The sequence below is a fragment of the Vidua macroura genome, chromosome 39 (assembly GCF_024509145.1).
Source record: "Vidua macroura isolate BioBank_ID:100142 chromosome 39, ASM2450914v1, whole genome shotgun sequence".
NCBI lineage: Eukaryota > Metazoa > Chordata > Aves > Passeriformes > Viduidae > Vidua > Vidua macroura.
The window spans coordinates 75,609-93,752 of NC_071609.1; the positions used below are offsets into that span (position 1 = coordinate 75,609).

Below are 18,144 nucleotides of genomic sequence, written 5' to 3' on the forward strand. Positions count from 1 at the left end.
CCCTGTGGCCCTGTCCCCGCGGTGGCCCTTGGGGACACTCGTGTCACCATAAACCGTCTTTGTCCCTCCCGTGGCCTCATCTCTTCTTTGCCTGGGGACATTTTGGGGTGGCTTTGTGTCCCCAGCGTGTCCCCGTGTCCCTCGGAGCCCCGTGGGGACATCTGCCACCCCCGTGGGGACATCGTGGTGGCCTTGGGGACATTGCGGTGGCCGCTGCTGGGGCTGTCCCAGTGCCCCTGGTGCCATCACCCTGTGTCCCCCCTGGTGCCATCGTTGTCCCCGTGTCCCCCAAAGTGGGCGGGGGGGGGGGTTCTGGGGAATTTGGGGTGTGGGGGGGTTTGGGATTTTTTGGGGTTTTTGAGGTCTTTTGGGGTTCTTTTAGGGTTTTGTTTGTTTGTTTGTTTGTTTGTTCTGTGGGTTTTTTTTTTTTTTTCTGGGGGGCATTTTTAGTTTTTTTGTTTGTTTGTTTTAAGGGGTTTTTTTTGGGGGGTTTGGGTTTTTTTGGAGTTTTTTGGTTTTTGGTGGGTTTTTTTTGTTCGTTTTTGGGGGTTTTGAGTTTTTTTTGGGGGGTTGGGGGGTTTTTGGGGGGGGTTTTGGAGGGTTTTGGTTTTTTGGGGTTTTTTTTTGTGAAGTTTTTTTGAGGGGTTTTTTTGGATTTTTTTTGGGGGGGTTGGGGTTTTTTTTGGTGTGCTTTCTTGTTCGTTTTTGGTTTCTGGGGCTTTTTTTAGGGATTTTTTGGGTTTTTTGATGGGGGCTTTTTTTTGGGGGGGGTTGGGTTCTGAGGGATTTTTTTGTTTTTTTTTTTTTGGGGGGCGGTGTTTTTTTTTTTAATTATTTTTTTGTGTTTTTTTCGGGGAGCTCGGGGATGGTCCTCCCCGCCGCCAGGGGGCGCCGCGCAGCCGCGTACCTCCTCTGCCGCCCCGCCACTTCCGTTTCCGCCAGCGGCGTTTCCGCTTCCGCCGCCGCCGCCATTAGCGCCAGGCCCGCTGCCGGTGCTGCCGCGGGCCCGGTGCCGCCGCCATGGGCGCTCACCTGGGCCGGCGCTACCTGTGGGACGCCGAGGCCGAGCCCGACCCGCTGCACATGCCGTCTTTCCCCGCCGACCTGGGCATGCCGCTCCGCCAGCCGCGCTGTCAGTGCGGGGACGCCGGGAGGGGGACGCCGGGAGGGGACACCGGGAGGGGACACGGGGACAGCGGGGGGGGGGACACGGTGGTGGGGGGGGCGCGGTGGCTTTGGGTGTCCCCACCCTCGCGTGACCCCGGTGACCTCCCGGCGCGCCCCCCCTCCCCCGCCTGTGATTGCCGGTGCCACCTCCCGTGTCCCTCCCGTGTCCCCTCCCGTGTCCCCCCCCGTGTCCCTCCCGTGTCCCTCCCGTGTCCCCAGGTGCCACCCGTGTCCCCTCCCGTGTCCCCCCCGTGTCCCTCCCGTGTCCCCAGGTGCCACCCGTGTGTCGCTGTCCCCGCGCTGTCACACCCTGTCTGCGCTGTTTGTCCCCATGCCCGGGTGGGTGCTGAGTGTCCCCGAGTGTCCCCGAGTGTCCCCTGTGTCCCCCGTGTCCCTGAGTGTCCCCCGTGTCCCTTTTGGTGACAGCCATGGTGGCCTCGGCGGTGCAGCTGGCGCAGGGCCGCGTGTCCCCTCTGTCCCTGAGTGTCCCTGAGTGTCCCTGACTGTCCCCTCTGTCCCTGAGTGTCCCTGAGTGTTCCCTGTGTCCCCTGTGTCCCTGAGTGTCCCTGTCCCTGTGTCACAGCCATGGTGGCCTCGGCGGCGCAGCTGGCGCAGGGCCGCGTGCCGCTGGAGCAGCGGGATTTCTGCGGGCACCACCTGCTGCGGCTGCTGCGCTGCCAGCGCGACAACTTCCCCGTGCCATGGGGCTGCCACGCGCTGCGCCACGCCTGGGACAGCTGCCAGCACGAGGAGTAAGGACATGGGGACATCATGGGGACATGGGGGGACATGGGGACAGCACGGGGGGGACACAACTTCCCCGTGCCATGGGGCTGCCACGCGCTGCGCCACGCCTGGGACAGCTGCCAGCACGAGGAGTAAGGACATGGGGACAGTGTGGGGACATGGGGGGGCATTGGGGACATGGGGACAGCACGGGGGGACACAACTTCCCTGTGCCGTGGGGCTGCCACACGCTGCGCCACGCCTGGGACAGCTGCCAGCACCACGAGTAAGGACATGGGGACATCATGGGGACATGGGGGGACATGGGGACAGCACGGGGACATGGGGACATGGGGACATTGGGGACATGGGGACACTGGGGACAGCCTGGGGACATGGGGACAGCACAGGGGGACACAACTTCCCCGTGCCCTGGGGCTGCCACGCGCTGCGCCACGCCTGGGACAGCTGCCAGCACGAGGAGTAAGGACATGGGGACATCATGGGGACACGGGGACATTGGGGATATGGGGACAGCACAGGGACATGGGACATTGAGGACATGGGGACCCGGGGACAGCCTGGGGACATTGGGGATGGCACGGAGACAGCGTGGGGAGACACAGCTGGGACAGCTGCCAGCATGAGGAGTAAGGGACGGGGACAGTGTGGGAACATCATGGGGATAGGGGGGGACACGGGACAGCTGCCAGCATGAGGAGTAAGGGACAGGGACATGGGGACATCAGGGGGACATCATGGGGGGCATTGGGGGACATGGCTGGGACAGCTGCCAGCACCAGGGGTAAGGGACAGGGACATTGGGGGACATGGTGGGGGGGACACGGCTGGGTGCCAGCACCAGGAGCAGGACACGGGGACACAGGGACAGCAGGGACGTGTCTGGGGGTGACGGGGACATGGGGCACGTGGGATAGGCTTGGGGACACAGGGCCACCGCAGTGCCACCCCCACCCGCCTGTGGTCCCACAGTGGCCGTGGTGACACGGTGACAGGGTGACACGGTGCCACGTGGTGACACAGTGACAGGGTGACACATGGTGACATGATGATGACACAGTAGTGACACATGGTCACATGGTGAGACATAGTGACACGGTGACACAGTGACATGTGGTGACATGGTGACACATGGTGACACACGGTGACATGGTAGTGACACACACGGTGACATGTGGTCACATAGTGACACAGTGGTGACACGGTGATGACACAGTGACACCATGACACACGGTGACACAGTGCCACATGGTGACGTGGTGATGACGTGGTGACACACAGTTACACGGTGACACAGTGACATGGTGACACATGGTGGTGACACGGTGACATCGTGGTGACAAAGTGGTGACACACGGTGACACACAGTTACATGGTGGTGACACCTGGTGACATGGGTGGTGACACAGTGACACGTGGTAACACACCGTGACATGATGGTGACACCCTGGTGACATGGTGGTGACACAGTGACATGTGGTGACATGGTGACACTCGGTGACACTCGGTGCCGCCGTCCCCAGCTACGTGATGCGCATGAAGGAGTTTGAGCGCGAGCGGCGCCTGCGGCTGCGGCAGCAACGGCTGCGACGGCGGCGCGGGGACAGCGACGGGGACAGCGAGTGACACCGGGGACAGCGACGGGGACAGCGAGTGACACCCGGGAACACTAAGTGACACCGTGCTGACACCGCAGTGACACCGAGTAACACCCGGGACACCACGGTGACACCAAGTGACACCTGGGAACACTGAGTGACACCGAGTGACACTGCAGTGACACCGGGTACACCACGGTGACATCCAGTGACACCGTGGTGACGGTGACACGAGGCCACCCCGCGCAATAAAGCTGTCAAGTGACACCGCGCTGGCTCGTCACTGCTCTTGGGGACATCGCGAAGCCACCGCCCCCCCAGCCTGGGGACAGCGGGATTGTCCCCACGGGTGGCCGTGACCCCCCCGGTGTCCCCTGGGAGGGGACAATGACAGGCCACACACGGTGGGGGATGGCATTTATTGTCACCTGCGGGGATGGGGGGAGGGGGTGGCACTGGGCAGGGCCACGCGGGGGTGACACCGCGGTGTCACCAGGGGTGGCTGCGGGTGACTGGGCCAGCGCTGCTGGGGACACTGCCACCACGGAGGGGACACTGGGGATGGCACCCTGAAGGTGACACTGCCCCCAGAGAAGGGACACTGCCACCCTGGAGGTGACACTGCCACCAGAGGAGGGACACTGCCACCCTGGAGGTGACACTGTCACCACGGATGGGACACTGCCACTGTGGAGGGGACAGTGGGGGTGGCACTGGGGAGGTGACACTGCCACTGGGGAGGGGACACCAGGGCTGGGACACAGTGGGTGACAAGGCTCAGGGCAGGACTGGCAGGGACACATCACCGTGTCCCCAAGGTGTCCCCAGGATGTGTCAGCAGGGAGGGGAGAGTGGGGGACAGGGTGTCACAGCAGGAAGGGGACAATGAGGAATGTCCCTGCGGTGTCCCCATGGTGTCACAGCAGGAAGGGGACACTGGGGGATGTCCCCAGGGACGTCCCCAGGGATGTCCCTGCAGTGTCACAGCAGGAAGGGGACACTGGGGCTGTCCCCAGGGATGTCCCCACGGTGTCACAGCAGGAAGGGGACACTGGGGGCTGTCCCCAGGGATGTCCCCGCAGTGTCACAGAGGAAGGGGACACTGGGGCTGTCCCCAGGGATGTCCCCGCGGTGTCACAGCAGGAAGGGGACACTGGGGCTGTCCCCAGGGATGTCCCCGCGGTGTCACAGCAGGAAGGGGACACTGGGGAATGTCCCCAGGGATGTCCCCACGGTGTCACAGCAGGAAGGGGACGATGGGCGAGCGCAGCGGGGGGTAGTCCCGGAACTCGCGCAGGTAACTGCGGTGCTTGCCCTGAGCCCAGATCGCCATCTGCACAAAGCCCACCAGCGAGAACAGCGCCACTGCGGGGACACGGGGACACGGCTGGCACCGCGGGACAGCGCTGGCACCGCGGGGGACACGGGGACACGGCTGGCACCGCGGGGACACCACAAATCCCCCTAAAATCCACCCCAAATCACCCCTAATCCACCTAAACCACCCGAAATCCCCCCAAAATCACCCCCAAATCCCCTCAAAATCCACCCAAATTCCCAAAAATCCCCCCGAAATCCATCCAAAATTGCCCCTAAATCCAACACAAATCCACCCCAAATCCCCCCTGAATCCACCTAAGCCACCCCACATCCCCCCAAAATCCACCCAATTACCCCCAAATCCACCCCAAATCCCCCCAAATCTACCCAATCACCCCTAAATCCCCCCAAAATCCACCACACATCCCCTCAAATCTGCCCAAATCCACCTGAATCCCCAAAAATCCCCCCTAAATCCCCCCAGATCCCCCAGAGGGGACACGGGGACACCAAGGGCTGGCGTCCCCAGCAGGGGTGGCACGAGGGACGTGGAGGGGACACGAGAGCCTGGAGGGGCACAGGGGACACGGGGACACAGGGGACAGGAGGGGACAGGAGGGACACGGGGCCCGGGGGGATGGTGGCACAGGGGACACAGAGAAGGGACACGGGGACCCCAGGGTGGCACAGGGGACACAGAGAGAGGGGACATGGGGACCCCAGGGTGGCACAGGGGACACGAGGACCCCAGGGTGACACAGGGACCCCAGGGTGGCACAGGGGACACAGAGCCAGGGTGTCCAGGGTGCCACCCCCCTCCCGTGTCCCCTCGTGTCCCCTCACCGGGCAAGCACTGGGTCATGATGGTGAAACCGATCCAGGAGCCGACCTGGGGGGGACAAACGGGGGTGGGGGTGTCACTTTTGGGGTGTCACCCATAGGGGTGTGTCTCTTTTGGGGTGTCACCAATGGGTGGTGTCACCCATGGGGGTGTCACCATCCTCCACTGTGGTGACACCCCCAGCACAGTGACGTCCCCTCCTGTCCCCTCCTGTCCCCTCTCCCCCCAAGGGTGCCCCCCCTGCTCCCGGTGTCCCCAGGGCTGTCACACCCCCCCCGGTGTCCCCAGGGCTGTCACACCCCCCAGGTGTCCCCAGGGCCATGCCCCAACCGGGTGTCCCCCCCAGGCTGTCCCTCGCTGTCCCCAGGGCTGTCCCCAGGGCTGTCCCCAGGCTGTCCCCAGGGCTGTTACACCCTACCAGGGCTGTCCCCAGGTGTCCCCAGGTGTCCCCAGGGCTGTTTTCCCCCCAGGTGTCCCCCCAGGTGTCCCCAGGTGTCCCCAGGTGACCTCGTAGGTGTAGTTGGGGCAGGACACGAGCAGGAAGAGCCACGTGAACGGGTTCCGGGTGGGGTACGGGATCTTCCGGGCCTTGGAGCCTGCGGGGACACCGGGGACACGGTGACACACAGGGACACACGGGGACATGGGGGGGGACACGGGGACATGGGGGACACACGGGGACACACGGGGACATGGGGGACACACGGGGGACACGGTGACACACGGGGACACACGGGGACACACAGGGACACACGGGGACATGGGGGACACACGGGGACACCGGGGGGGACACGGTGACACACGGGGACACACGGGGACATGGGGGACACACGGGGGACACGGTGACACACGGGGACACACAGGGACACACGGGGACATGGGGGGACACATGGGGACACCGGGGGGACACGGTGACACACGGGGACACACGGTGACACACGGGGACACACAGGGACATTGGGACACACAGGGACACACGGTGACACACGGGGACACACGGGGACACACGGGGGGACACACGGGGACACCGGGGGGACACGGTGACACACGGGGACACACGGGGGGACACACGGGGACACCGGGGGGGACACGGTGACACACGGGGACACATGGGGACAGGGGGGACACCGGGGGGACACCGGGGACACACGGGGGGATATGGGGACACACGGGGACACACGGGGACATGGTGACACACGGGGACACCGGGGGGACACGGGGACACCGGGGGGACACGGTGACACACAGTGACACACGGGGACATGGGGACACACGGGGACACTGGGGGGACACGGTGACACACAGTGACACATGGGGACATGGGGACACACAGGGACACACGGTGACACATGGGGACACAGGGGGGGACATTGGGGGGACACGGTGACACACAGTGACACACGGGGACACGGGGACACACGGGGACACCAGGGACACATGGGGACACAGGGGGGGACACACGGGGGGACACCGGTGACACAGGTGACACACCGGTGACACCCCTGGGCACGGGGACACATCAGTGACATCCGTGGGACACGGGTCACACACCGGTGACACCCTCAGGACACGTGTCACCCCCCAGGCCACCCCCCCGGACAGGTGCCACCCTCCTGTCCCCTCCTGTCCCCACCGTGCCCCTGCCAGCCCCCGGCTGCTCCCACGTGTCCTCGTGGCCTCTGCACCATCAAAATGTGTCCCCTCAATGTCCCCTCAATGGCCCTGATGTCCCCCAGTGTCCCCAGTGTCCCTGATGTCCCCAGTGTCCTTGATGTTCCCCAATGTCCTTAATGTCCCCTCAATGTCCCAATGTCTCCTCAATGTCCGTGATGTCCCCAACCCCCCAATGTCCCCACTGCTGTCCCCAGTGTCCCCAATGTCCCCAGTGCTGTCCCCAGTGTCCCCACTGCTGTCCCCAGTGTCCCCAGTGCTGTCACCCCGTCCTCAATGTCCCCAGCGCTGTCCCCAGTGTCCCCACTGCTGTCCCCAGTGTCCCCACTATCCCCAGTGTCCCCAGCACTGTCCCCATGTCCCCAGTGTCCCCCTGTCCCCATGTCCCCAGCACTGTCCCCATGTCCCCAGTGTCCCCATGTCCCCATGTCCCCAGTGTCCCCATGTCCCCAGTGCTGTCCCCATGTCCCCAGTGTCCCCATGTCCCCAGTGTCCCCATGTCCCCATGTCCCCAGTGCTGTCCCCATGTCCCCAGTGTCCCCATGTCCCCAGCACTGTCCCCATGTCCCCAGTGTCCCCAGCGCTGTCCCCTCACCCGCGGGCCGCAGGTTCCTCAGGGCCACGTGGATGGAGAAGTTCCCGAGCTGGCAGAACTGGGGGGGGAGGGGTCACAGGGGACCCCCCCAGGGACCCCCGGGACCCCCCAGTGTCCCTTGGTCCCACTGGGACCCCCAACCCCCCCCCCCAAACCTCACAAATCCCCAATGGGACCCCCAAAACCTCCTCAAACCCCCCCAAACCCCCCCAGCCTCCACTGGGATCCCCTCAAACACCCCCCAAACCCCCCATGGCCCCCCAAAACTCCTCAAACGCCCTGAGACCCCCCCGGCCCCCCCATCCCTCACTGGGACCCCCCCAAACTCTCCATGGCTGCCCCAAACCCTCCCAAATACCCCAACCCCCCCATCCCAGCCCTCCCAAACCCCCCAGGCCCCCACGACCCCCCCACCCCCACTGAGACCCCCCCAAATCCCCCATGGCCCCCCCAAACCCTCCCAAGCCCCCCATCCCAGGCCCCCCCAAACCCCCCCCATGACCCCCCCAAATCCCCCATGGCCCCCCCAAACCTTCCCAAGCCCCCCATCCCAGGCCCCCCCAAACCCCCCCATGACCCCCCCAAACCCTGCATCCCAGCTACCCCAAACCCCCTATGACCTCCCAAACCCCCTCCCCCAAAGCCCCCATGGCCCCCCCAAACCTCCCATCCCACCCCCCCCGTGTCCCCCCGTGTCCCCGTCGGGCACCCACCAGGAACACGGCCAGCGCCAGCTTCACCTGCTCGTCACCGTACGCTGCGGGGACACGGCGGGTCAGGGACAGGGACAGGGACAGGGACAGGGACAGGGACAGAGACAGGGACAGGGACAGGGACAGAGGGGACAGGGACAGAGACAGGGACAGGGACAGAGGGGACAGGGACAGGGACAGAGGGGACAGGGACAGCAGGGACAGGGACAGCAGGGACAGGGACAGGGACAGGGACAGAGACAGAGACAGGGACAGACACAGGGACAGAGACAGGGACAGAGGGGACAGAGGGGACAGGAACAGGGACAGCAGGGACAGGGACAGGGAAGAGACAGGGATGGGGACAGGAATGGGGACAGGGGACAGGGACACAGGGACAGGGGACAAAGGGACATCATGGGGACACAGGGAGAGGGACACCCGCAGTGTCCCCTGCAGGGGGGGACACGGAGGTGACAGGGACAGGGACAGCCCCGTGTGTCCCCTGGAGGCACAGGGGGACAAGGGGACACACAGGGGACAGGGACAGGAAGAGGAGACAGGTGACAGTGACAGTGAGGGGTGACAATGACAGGAATAGGTGACAGGTGACAATGACAGGAACAGGTGACAGGGACAGGTGACACTCACCTGTCGGGGTGTACAGCGGGTGGTTGATGTAGTGGGGACAGTGACAGGGACAGGGACAGTGACAGGGACAGTGACAGTGACAATGACAGTGACAGGTGACAGGGACAGGTGACACCTGTCAGGGTGTACAGCGGGTGGTTGATGTAGTGGGGACAGTGACAGTGACAGGTGACAGTGACAGTGACAATGACAGTGACAGGGACAGGTGACAGGGACAGGTGACACTCACCTGGCGGGGTGTACAGCGGGTGGTTGATGTAGTGGGGACAGTGACAGTGACAGGTGACAGTGACAGTGACAATGACAGTGACAGTGACAGGGACAGGTGACAGGGACAGGGACAGGTGACAGTGACAATGACAGTGACAGGGACAGTGACAGGGACAGGTGACAGTGACAGGTGACACTCACCTGGCGGGGTGTACAGCGGGTGGTTGATGTAGTGGGGACAGTGACAGTGACAGTGACAGTGACAGGGACAGGTGACACTCACCTGGCGGGGTGTACAGCGGGTGGTTGATGTAGTGGGGACAGTGACAGTGACAGTGACAGTGACAGGGACAGTGACAGTGACAGGGACAATGACAGTGACAGTGACAGGGACAGGTGACACTCACCTGGCGGGGTGTACAGCGGGTGGTTGATGTAGTGGGGACAGTGACAGTGACAGTGACAGTGACAGGGACAGTGACAGTGACAGGGACAATGACAGTGACAGTGACAGTGACAGGGACAGGTGACACTCACCTGGCGGGGTGTACAGCGGGTGGTTGATGTAGTACGCCATCCAGGCAGCGAAGCCCCAGTAGTAGGTGCAGTTCTGGGGACATTGGGGACATTGGGGACACGTTGGGGACGCGGCAGTGGCAGGCAGGGGACACCTGGGGACAGCCAGGTGTGCGGGTGCTGCCACGGAGGGGACACGGAGGGGACACAGCGAGAACGGGGGGGACCTCAGGAGGACGGGCAGGTGACCCAGGTGACAGTGACACCTGGACAGTGTCACACAGGGGCGGTGCTGGGCGGGAACTGTGGGGACAGGGGGTGGCAGAGGTGACACAGGGGAGACAGGGAGGTGACCCAGGTGACAGTGACACCTCAGAGACGTGGCACAGGGTCGGTGCCACAGCAGAACTGGTGGGGACAGGGACAGGGTGGGGACAGGGCAGTGACACCGATGCCAGGGCAGTGCCAGGGCGCTGCTGGGGGGGTGACAGAGGTGACATACAGGTGGCACAGGTGACAGGTGGCACAGGTGGCAGTGTCACCTTGAAGATGTTGCGCAGGGGCATGGTGCCGTGCGAGAAGGGGAGGGGACAGGGAGGGGACAGGGTGGTGCCTGGGGCACTGGGGCAGTGCAGAGGTGACAGGGTGGTGGCACAGGTGGCACAGGTGGCACTCAGGTGGCAGTGTCACCTTGAAGATGTTGCGCGTGCGAGAAGGGGAGGGGACAGGGCAGTGCCTGGGGCACTGGGGCAGTGCAGAGGTGACAGGGTGGTGGCACAGGTGACAGGGTGGTGGCACAGGTGGCACTCAGGTGGCAGTGTCACCTTGAAGATGTTGCGCAGGGGCATGGTGCCGTGCGAGAAGCGGTGCACGAAGAGCGTCTCCAGCAGCCGCTTGACGTAGTGGAACGAGTGACAGCAGCACGCCAGGCTGGGACAGGGGACACGGGGACATTGGGGACACACCTGGGGACATCTCCTCCCCCCCCCGTCCTCATCACCTGGCCGGTGTCACCCTGATGTGCCCTGCAAACCCCCGATGTCCCCTGCAGCCCCCCGGTGTCCCCAACATCCCCAATGTCCCCAGTGTCCCCAAAGTCCCCATTGTCCCCGCATGTCCCCCCAGTGCTCACAATGTCCCCAATGTCTCCTGTGTCCCATGTCCCCAGTGTCCCCCCAGGGTCACCAGTGTTCCCACTGTTCCCAATGTCCCCAACATCCCCAATGTCCCCAGTATCCCCAGTGTCCCCCCAGTGTCTCTTCGGTGTCCCCAATCCCCCTGATGTCCCCCATGTCCCCAATGTCCCTGATGTCCCCCATGTCCCCAATGTCCCCAATGTCCCAAATCCCCATGATGTCACCAGTGTCCCCATTGTCCCGAGTGTCCCCAGGGTCCCCAATCCCCCTGATGTCCCCTCCATTTCCCTGAAGTGTCCCCAGTGTGCCCTGATGTCCCCAATGTCCCCAGTGTCCCCCCTGATGTCCCCAGCGTTCCCTGGGTCCCTGCAGTGTCCCCAGTGTCCCCAACATCCCCAATCCCCCTGATGTCTCCAATGTCCACAGTGTCCCCAGTAATCCCAGTGTCCCCTCTGATGTCCCCAGTGTCCCCCCCCAATGTCCCCAGTGTCCTCGCAGTGTCTCCTGATGTCCCCATGTCCCCACAGTGTCCCCATGTCCCCCCATGTCCCCATGTCCCCTCTGATGTCCCCATGTCCCCATGTCCCCTCTGATGTCTCCGTGTCCCCAGTGTCCCCATGTCCCCATGTCCCCCCATGTCCCCATGTCCCCTCTGATGTCCCCGTGTCCCCATGTCCCCAGTGTCCCCATGTCCCCGTGTCCCCTCTGATGTCCCCGCAGTGTCCCCATGTCCCCGTGTCCCCATGTCCCCGTGTCCCTGTTGTCCCCGTGTCTCACTGGACCACGCGGTGCCGGCTGGCCGTGAAGTCGTAGCGGGGCCCGTAGAGGAACGGGACCCGGAAATAGAACAGCAGGTAAATGAGCAGGGGGCCTGCGTACTCCGTCAGGAACACCTGGGACAGGTGAGGGACAGGTGAGGGACAGGTGAGGGACAGGTGAGGGACAGGTAAATGAGCAGGGGGCCCGCGTACTCCGTCAGGAACACCTGGGACAGGTGAGGGACAGGTGAGGGACAGGTGAGGGACAGGTAAATGAGCAGGGGGCCCGCGTACTCCGTCAGGAACACCTGGGACAGGTGAGGGACAGGTGAGGGACAGGTAAATGAGCAGGGGGCCCGCGTACTCCGTCAGGAACACCTGGGACAGGTGAGGGACAGGTGAGAGGGGACAGTCAGGGACACCTGGGACGCCTGGGACAGAGGAACACGGGGACATGGGACACCCAGGAGCAGAGACAGAGGGACAGGGAGGGACAGACGGACACGGGGACACCGGGGTGACACAGGTGACACACAGGTGGCATACAGGTGACACAGGTGTAACAGATAACGCAGGTGACACAGTGGATGACACAGGTGACACAAATGTGACACAGGTGACATACAGGTGGCACAGGTGCCACACAGATGTGACAGAGGTGGCACAGGTGACACACAGGTGGCACAGTGGATGACACAGGTGACACAGATGGCATACAGGTGACACACAGGTGACACAGGTGTAACAGATAACACAGGTGACACAGTGGATGACACAGGTGACACAGCTGGCACACAGCTGACACACAAGTGGCACAAGTGACACACAGCTGGCACACAGGTGACACACAGGTGGCACAGGTGACACACAGGTGGCACACAGGTGACACACAGGTGGCACACAGGTGGCCCAGGTGCCCCAGGTGCCCTCACCGTGACCCAGCTGATCTGCGCCCCCAGGTCCCGGAAGTAGAGCGTGGCCGTGGTGCCCACGGGCAGCGACTGCAGCACGTCCTCGTCCTTCAGCGAGCGCCCCTCTGCGGACAGCACACCTGGCACACCTGGCACACCTGGGCACACACCTGGCACACACCTTGGGACACACCTGGCACACACCTGGCACACCTGTCACACACCTGGCACACCTGGCACACCTGGGAACACCTGGCACACACCTTGGGACACACCTGGCACACACCTGGCACACCAGGCACACACCTGGGAACACCTGGCACACACCTTGGGACACACCTGGCACACACCTGGGCACACACCTGGGAACACCTGGGAACACCTGGCACACCTGGCACACCAGGCACACACCTGGCACACCTGGCACACCTGGGCACACCTGGGAACACCTGGCACACACCTTGGGACACACCTGGCACACACCTTGGGATACACCTGGCACACCTGTCACACCTGGGATCACCTGGCACACCTGGGAACACCTGGGAACACCTGGCACACCAGGCATACACCTGGCACACATCTGGGGGGGTACCTCGGCACACAGCTGGCACACTCCTGGGCATACCTGGTACACAGCTCTCACACCTGGCACACTCTTGGGCATACCTGGGGCACACCTGGTAGACATCATGGGACACACCTGGGGGGTACCTAGGGACACCTAGGGCATCCTTTGGGACATCCCTGGGGACACCTGGCACACCTGGGGCACCCAACACAGCTGGGGACATCCCTGAGGGACACCTGGGACATCCCTGGGGACACAGCTGGCACACCTTGGGACACCTTGGGGACACCTGGGACATCCTTGGGAACACCTGGGGACATCCCTGGGGACACCTGGGACATCCCTGGGGGCACCTGGGACACACCTGGCACACCTGGGGACACCTGGGATATCCTTGGGAACACCTGGGGACATCCCCGGGGACACCTGGGGACATCCCTGGGGACACCTGGGGACATATCTTGGGGACACCTTGGGGACATACCTGGCACACCTGGGACACACCTGGCACACCTGGGGATATCTGGGAGGGCACCTGGGACACCTGACATAGCTGGGGACATTCATGAGGGATACCTGGGCACACCTGGGGACACACTGGGGACAGCTGAAGGACACCTGGGGACATCCCTTGGGACATCTCTGGGGACACTTGGGGACATCCCCGGGGACACCTGGGGACACTTGGGGACATCCCCGGGGACACCTGGGGACACGGCGGTGGCACTCACTGGGGTCCAGGCGCAGGGACTGCCTCGCCGGGTACCACTGGGGATCTGTGGGACAGAGGGGACAGCGCTGGTGGCACTGCAGGGACAGGGAGGGTGGCACTGCAGGGACAGCACTGGTGGCACTGCGGGGACAGGGAGGGTGGCACTGCGGGGACAGCGGTGGTGGCACTGCAGGGACAGCACTGGTGGCACTGCGGGGACAGGGAGGGTGGCACTGCAGGGACAGCACTGGTGGCACTGCAGGGACAGGGAGGGTGGCACTGTGGGGACAGTGGTGGTGGCACTGCAGGGACACAGCCACAGAGGGGACAGCGGTGGTGGCACTGCGGGGACAGCAACAGTGGCACTGCGGGGACAGGGACAGTGGCACTGCAGGGACAGCGCTGGTGGCACTGCAGGGACAGGGAGGGTGGCACTGCGGGGACAGTGGTGGTGGCACTGCAGGGACACAGCCACAGAGGGGACAGCGGTGGTGGCACTGCGGGGACAGGGACAGTGGCACTGCGGGGACAGGGAGTGTGGCACTGCAGGGACAGCGGTGGTGGCACTGCAGGGACAGGGAGGGTGGCACTGCAGGGACAGCGGTGGTGGCACTGTAGGGACAGTGGTGGTGGCACTGCGGGGACAAGGCCACAGAGGGGACAGCCAAGGTGACGCGGCCCCGTGCTGGGTCTCTGATGACAATGGTGACAGCGGTGGCCCTGTGACAGTCCTTGGCCACGATGGAGGTCCCCATGGCCCGGTGACACACCCCCGTGGCCCGGTGACATGTCCCCATGGCCCGGTGACAGGTCCCAGCCACACTGAGGGTCCCCATGTCCCCATCCCTCTCCCTGTCCCTGTCCCCATGTCCCCTGTCCCCTGTCCCCATGTCCCCATCCCTCTCCCTGTCCCCATGTCCCCATGTCCCCATCCCTCTCCCTGTCCCCTGTCCCCATGTCCCCATGTTCCCTGTCCCCATGTCCCCATGTCCTCTGTCCCCATGTCCCCATGTCCCCTGTCCCCTGTCCCCATGTCCCCTGTCCCCTGTCCCCACTCACGGCTTTTGCTGAACAGGTTTTTGATGTCGGCCACCGTGGCCTGAGGCTCCACCTGGGGACAGCGAGGGCGGTCAGGGGACACGGGGACAGCGCCAGGGCCAGCCCGTGTCCCCTCGCACACGGTCCCCATGTCCCCTCATGGCGCTGTCCCCATGTCCCCCCATGGCGCTGTCCCCATGTGTCCCCGTGTCCCCTCACACACTGTCCCCGTGTCCCCTCATGGTGCTGTCCCCATGTGTCCCCGTGTCCCCTCGCACACTGTCCCCATGTCCCCCCATGGCGCTGTCCCCGTGTCCCCTCGCACACTGTCCCCGTGTCCCCCCATGGCACTGGCCCCATGTCCCCGTGTCCCCTCACACATTGTCCCCGTGTCCCTCTGTGTACTGTCCCCATGTCCCCTTGTCCCCATGTCCCCCCATATCCCCTCATGTCCCCCCGTGCTGTCCCCATGTCCCCCCATGTCCCCATGTCCCCCCATGTGCCACCGTGTCCCTATGTCCCTCCGTCCCTGTGTCCCCCCATCCCCATGTCCCCTCCTGTCCCCCAATGTCCCCATGTCCCCCTATGTCCACCCATGTCCCCCTGTCCCCCCATGTCCCCCTGTCCCCCCCTGTTCCCCTGTCCCCCCATGTCCCCCTGTGCTGTCCCCATGTCCCCCTGTCCCCCCATGTCCCCCCGTGTCCCCCCCATGTCCCCCTGTCCCCCTGTCCCCGTGTCCCCACACCTTGTCGAGGAAGCAGAGCTTGTCCCTGGTGCGGGCGTCCAGGATCTCCACCTCGAAGAAGAGCACCGCGGATTTCTTGGGCCGCTTGCCGGGGGCCACCGCCGGCCACAGCCCCAGCACGGGCCCCGCGGCCACCGGGCCACCCTCGCGGGGTGCCACTGCCACCTCCATGTCACCGCGCCCGCCCGAAACCCGATCGGCCCCGCCGGCCGCTAAATATAACCCGGCCCCCCCGTGGTGGCCCTGGGGGTGGCCCGGGGGTGGCCCTGTGGTGGCCCGGGGGTGGCCCAGGGTTGGGGACCAGAGGGACAGTGTGACCCGGCGGGGACAGGACGGGACAGGACAGGAGGTGAGGCCGGACCCCCCCGCCGTGTCCCCGCGAGCCCCGGTGGCCCGAGGCGGGGACAGAGTGGCCGCGGCCATGTGGCCACTGCCACCGGCGGGGGGTGACGCCACGCGGGGACACCGGGACGGGTTTGTCCCCGCGGGCCGGGGCTCCGTCACCCCCGGGGGAGGGGACACAGGCTGGGGACACTGCCATGGGGCTCTGTCACCCCCGGGGGGGAGGTGACGGCTCCGTGGGCTACCGGGGCCGTGCCCGGGGAGCCACCGCGGGCGCGGTGACGGTGACGGTGACAGCGCCAGTGGCGCTCGGGGGGTGACAGCGGGGCCCGTCCCGGGGTCACCGCGGCCCCTCAGGGCCCTGCTGCCACCGCGGGGGCGGCGGGGCCCACCCGGGACCCTCCGGGACCTTCCAGAACCTTCCGGGACCTCCCGGGACCCTCCGGGACCACCGAGAGCCCCGAGACCCCAAGCCCCGCCCCCTCATGAGCCCCCGCCCTTTTTACAGCGGCCCCGCCCCTCCCCAGGCCACGCCCCAAGCCCCACCCCCACCCTAGCAGGCTCGCCCTGACGCGCATGCGCACAGCGCGACCCCCGTCGCACATGCGCAGAGCGCGTCCCGGGTGCCCCGGGGCGGAACGCGCGGGTTCCGCGAGGTCGCCGCGATGGCGCCGCGCGGGGCCGGCGGCGCCGGCGCTCGGGGCCGCTCCGGTGGCGGTGTCCGCCCCGGGCCGCGGGCAGCGCGGCCGCCTCACCTCGTAGTGCTTCATGGCCGCTGCGCTCCGCCGCTCCCGCCGCCCCCGCCGCCCCCACGTGACCCGCCCCTCACGCCCGCGGGGGGCGGGGCCCGCGGCTCGGCCAATCGGCGGCGCTCGCGTGCCTCGGCGCGGCCAATCAGCACGCAGCGGCCCCGCCCGCGCGCTCGCCCCTTCCCGCCGCGCCGGTTGCCAGGGCAACGCGAACGCCCGAGGGGGCCTCCGCCAATGGGAGGCGGGGGCGGGGCGTGGAGTGACGGCCAGGGCAGCCAATGGGATCGCGGCGGGGGCGGGGCTGTGGGTGGAGTGATGGTCAGCTCGGCCAATGGGCTCGCGGTCGGTGGGAAGTGGGAGGGGCAAACACCGCATGAGGGCGGGTCTAAACGGGTCGGGGGGGTCATGGGGGGGTCTGGGGGGGCCATGGGGACTGGGGGGGGTCACAGGGGCTGGGAGGGGTCAAAGGGACTGGGGGGGTCACAGGGACTGGGGGGGGTCACAGGGACTGGGAGGGGTCACAGGGGCTGGGGGGGGTCACAGGGGCTGGGAGGGGTCACAGGGGCTGGGAGGGGTCAAAGGGACTGGGGGGGTCACAGGGACTGGGGGGGGTCACAGGGGCTGGGGGGGGTCACAGGGGCTGGGAGGGGTCACAGGGGCTGGGGGCTCTGGGGTTTGGGGGGTCCGAGGGGACTGGGGGGGCTGGAGGAGCTGGAGTGGTCATGGCAGGCTGGAGGGTCCTGGGGACACTGGTGACACCGTGGGGACACTGTGGGGACACCGTGGGGACACGCTGGGACACAGATCAGGGTGGGGCAGGTCGGACCCCATGGGCCCAGGGGGATGTGGCAGGGCCTGGGGACACTTTGGGACACAGGGGACATTGGGACACTGACTGCGGGCCCATGGGGACAATGGCGTGGAGGGGCCTGTCCCTCCCTGTGTCCCCATGTCCTCCCTGTCCCCGTGTCCCGTGTCCCCCTGTCCTGTGTCCCCACGTCCCCCCGTGTCCCCAAGGCTCCCCAGGTGTGCTGTCCCCCTGCTGGCTCCTGCCCCCGGTGTCACCTGAGCCGGGGACACGCCCGGGGACACGCCCGGGGGCACGGCTGGGGGCGGGCAGAGGCTCCGGTGGTGTCCCGGTGGCGACACCGAGCAGTGACAGGGTCAGCGGTCA

At 65.6% G+C, this 18,144-nt stretch overlaps 2 protein-coding genes across 5 annotated transcripts; one reads left to right on the top strand and one right to left on the bottom strand.

Annotated features, from left to right (window-relative positions):
- Nucleotides 1–948: 948 nt before the first annotated feature.
- Nucleotides 949–3,779, top strand: NDUFB7 (NADH:ubiquinone oxidoreductase subunit B7). Its single transcript, XM_054002345.1, has 3 exons — nucleotides 949–1,132; nucleotides 1,751–1,919; nucleotides 3,438–3,779. Exons 1-3 carry the CDS (start codon nucleotides 1,021–1,023, stop codon nucleotides 3,538–3,540), a joined length of 384 nt encoding a protein of 127 aa, XP_053858320.1. The 5' UTR covers nucleotides 949–1,020; the 3' UTR covers nucleotides 3,541–3,779.
- A 138-nt stretch (nucleotides 3,780–3,917) lies between these two features.
- Nucleotides 3,918–17,056, bottom strand: TECR (trans-2,3-enoyl-CoA reductase). 4 transcript variants are annotated; one of them, XM_054002313.1, is made up of 14 exons: nucleotides 16,977–17,056; nucleotides 15,880–15,930; nucleotides 15,156–15,207; nucleotides 14,116–14,160; nucleotides 12,835–12,938; nucleotides 11,922–12,037; nucleotides 10,833–10,938; nucleotides 10,030–10,102; nucleotides 8,653–8,696; nucleotides 7,940–7,997; nucleotides 6,181–6,269; nucleotides 5,676–5,721; nucleotides 4,614–4,877; nucleotides 3,918–4,563 (listed from the first exon to the last, which is right to left on the bottom strand). In XM_054002313.1, exons 1-13 carry the CDS (start codon nucleotides 16,989–16,991, stop codon nucleotides 4,750–4,752), a joined length of 927 nt encoding a protein of 308 aa, XP_053858288.1. In that variant the 5' UTR covers nucleotides 16,992–17,056; the 3' UTR covers nucleotides 3,918–4,563; nucleotides 4,614–4,749. The 4 variants fall into 4 exon arrangements, with proteins under 4 accessions (XP_053858288.1, XP_053858285.1, XP_053858284.1 ...); XM_054002310.1 differs by lacking the exon at nucleotides 16,977–17,056 and having other exon boundaries at nucleotides 3,918–4,512; nucleotides 15,880–16,065; XM_054002309.1 differs by lacking the exon at nucleotides 16,977–17,056 and having other exon boundaries at nucleotides 15,880–16,065.
- Between the last annotated feature and the right edge of the window lie 1,088 nt (nucleotides 17,057–18,144).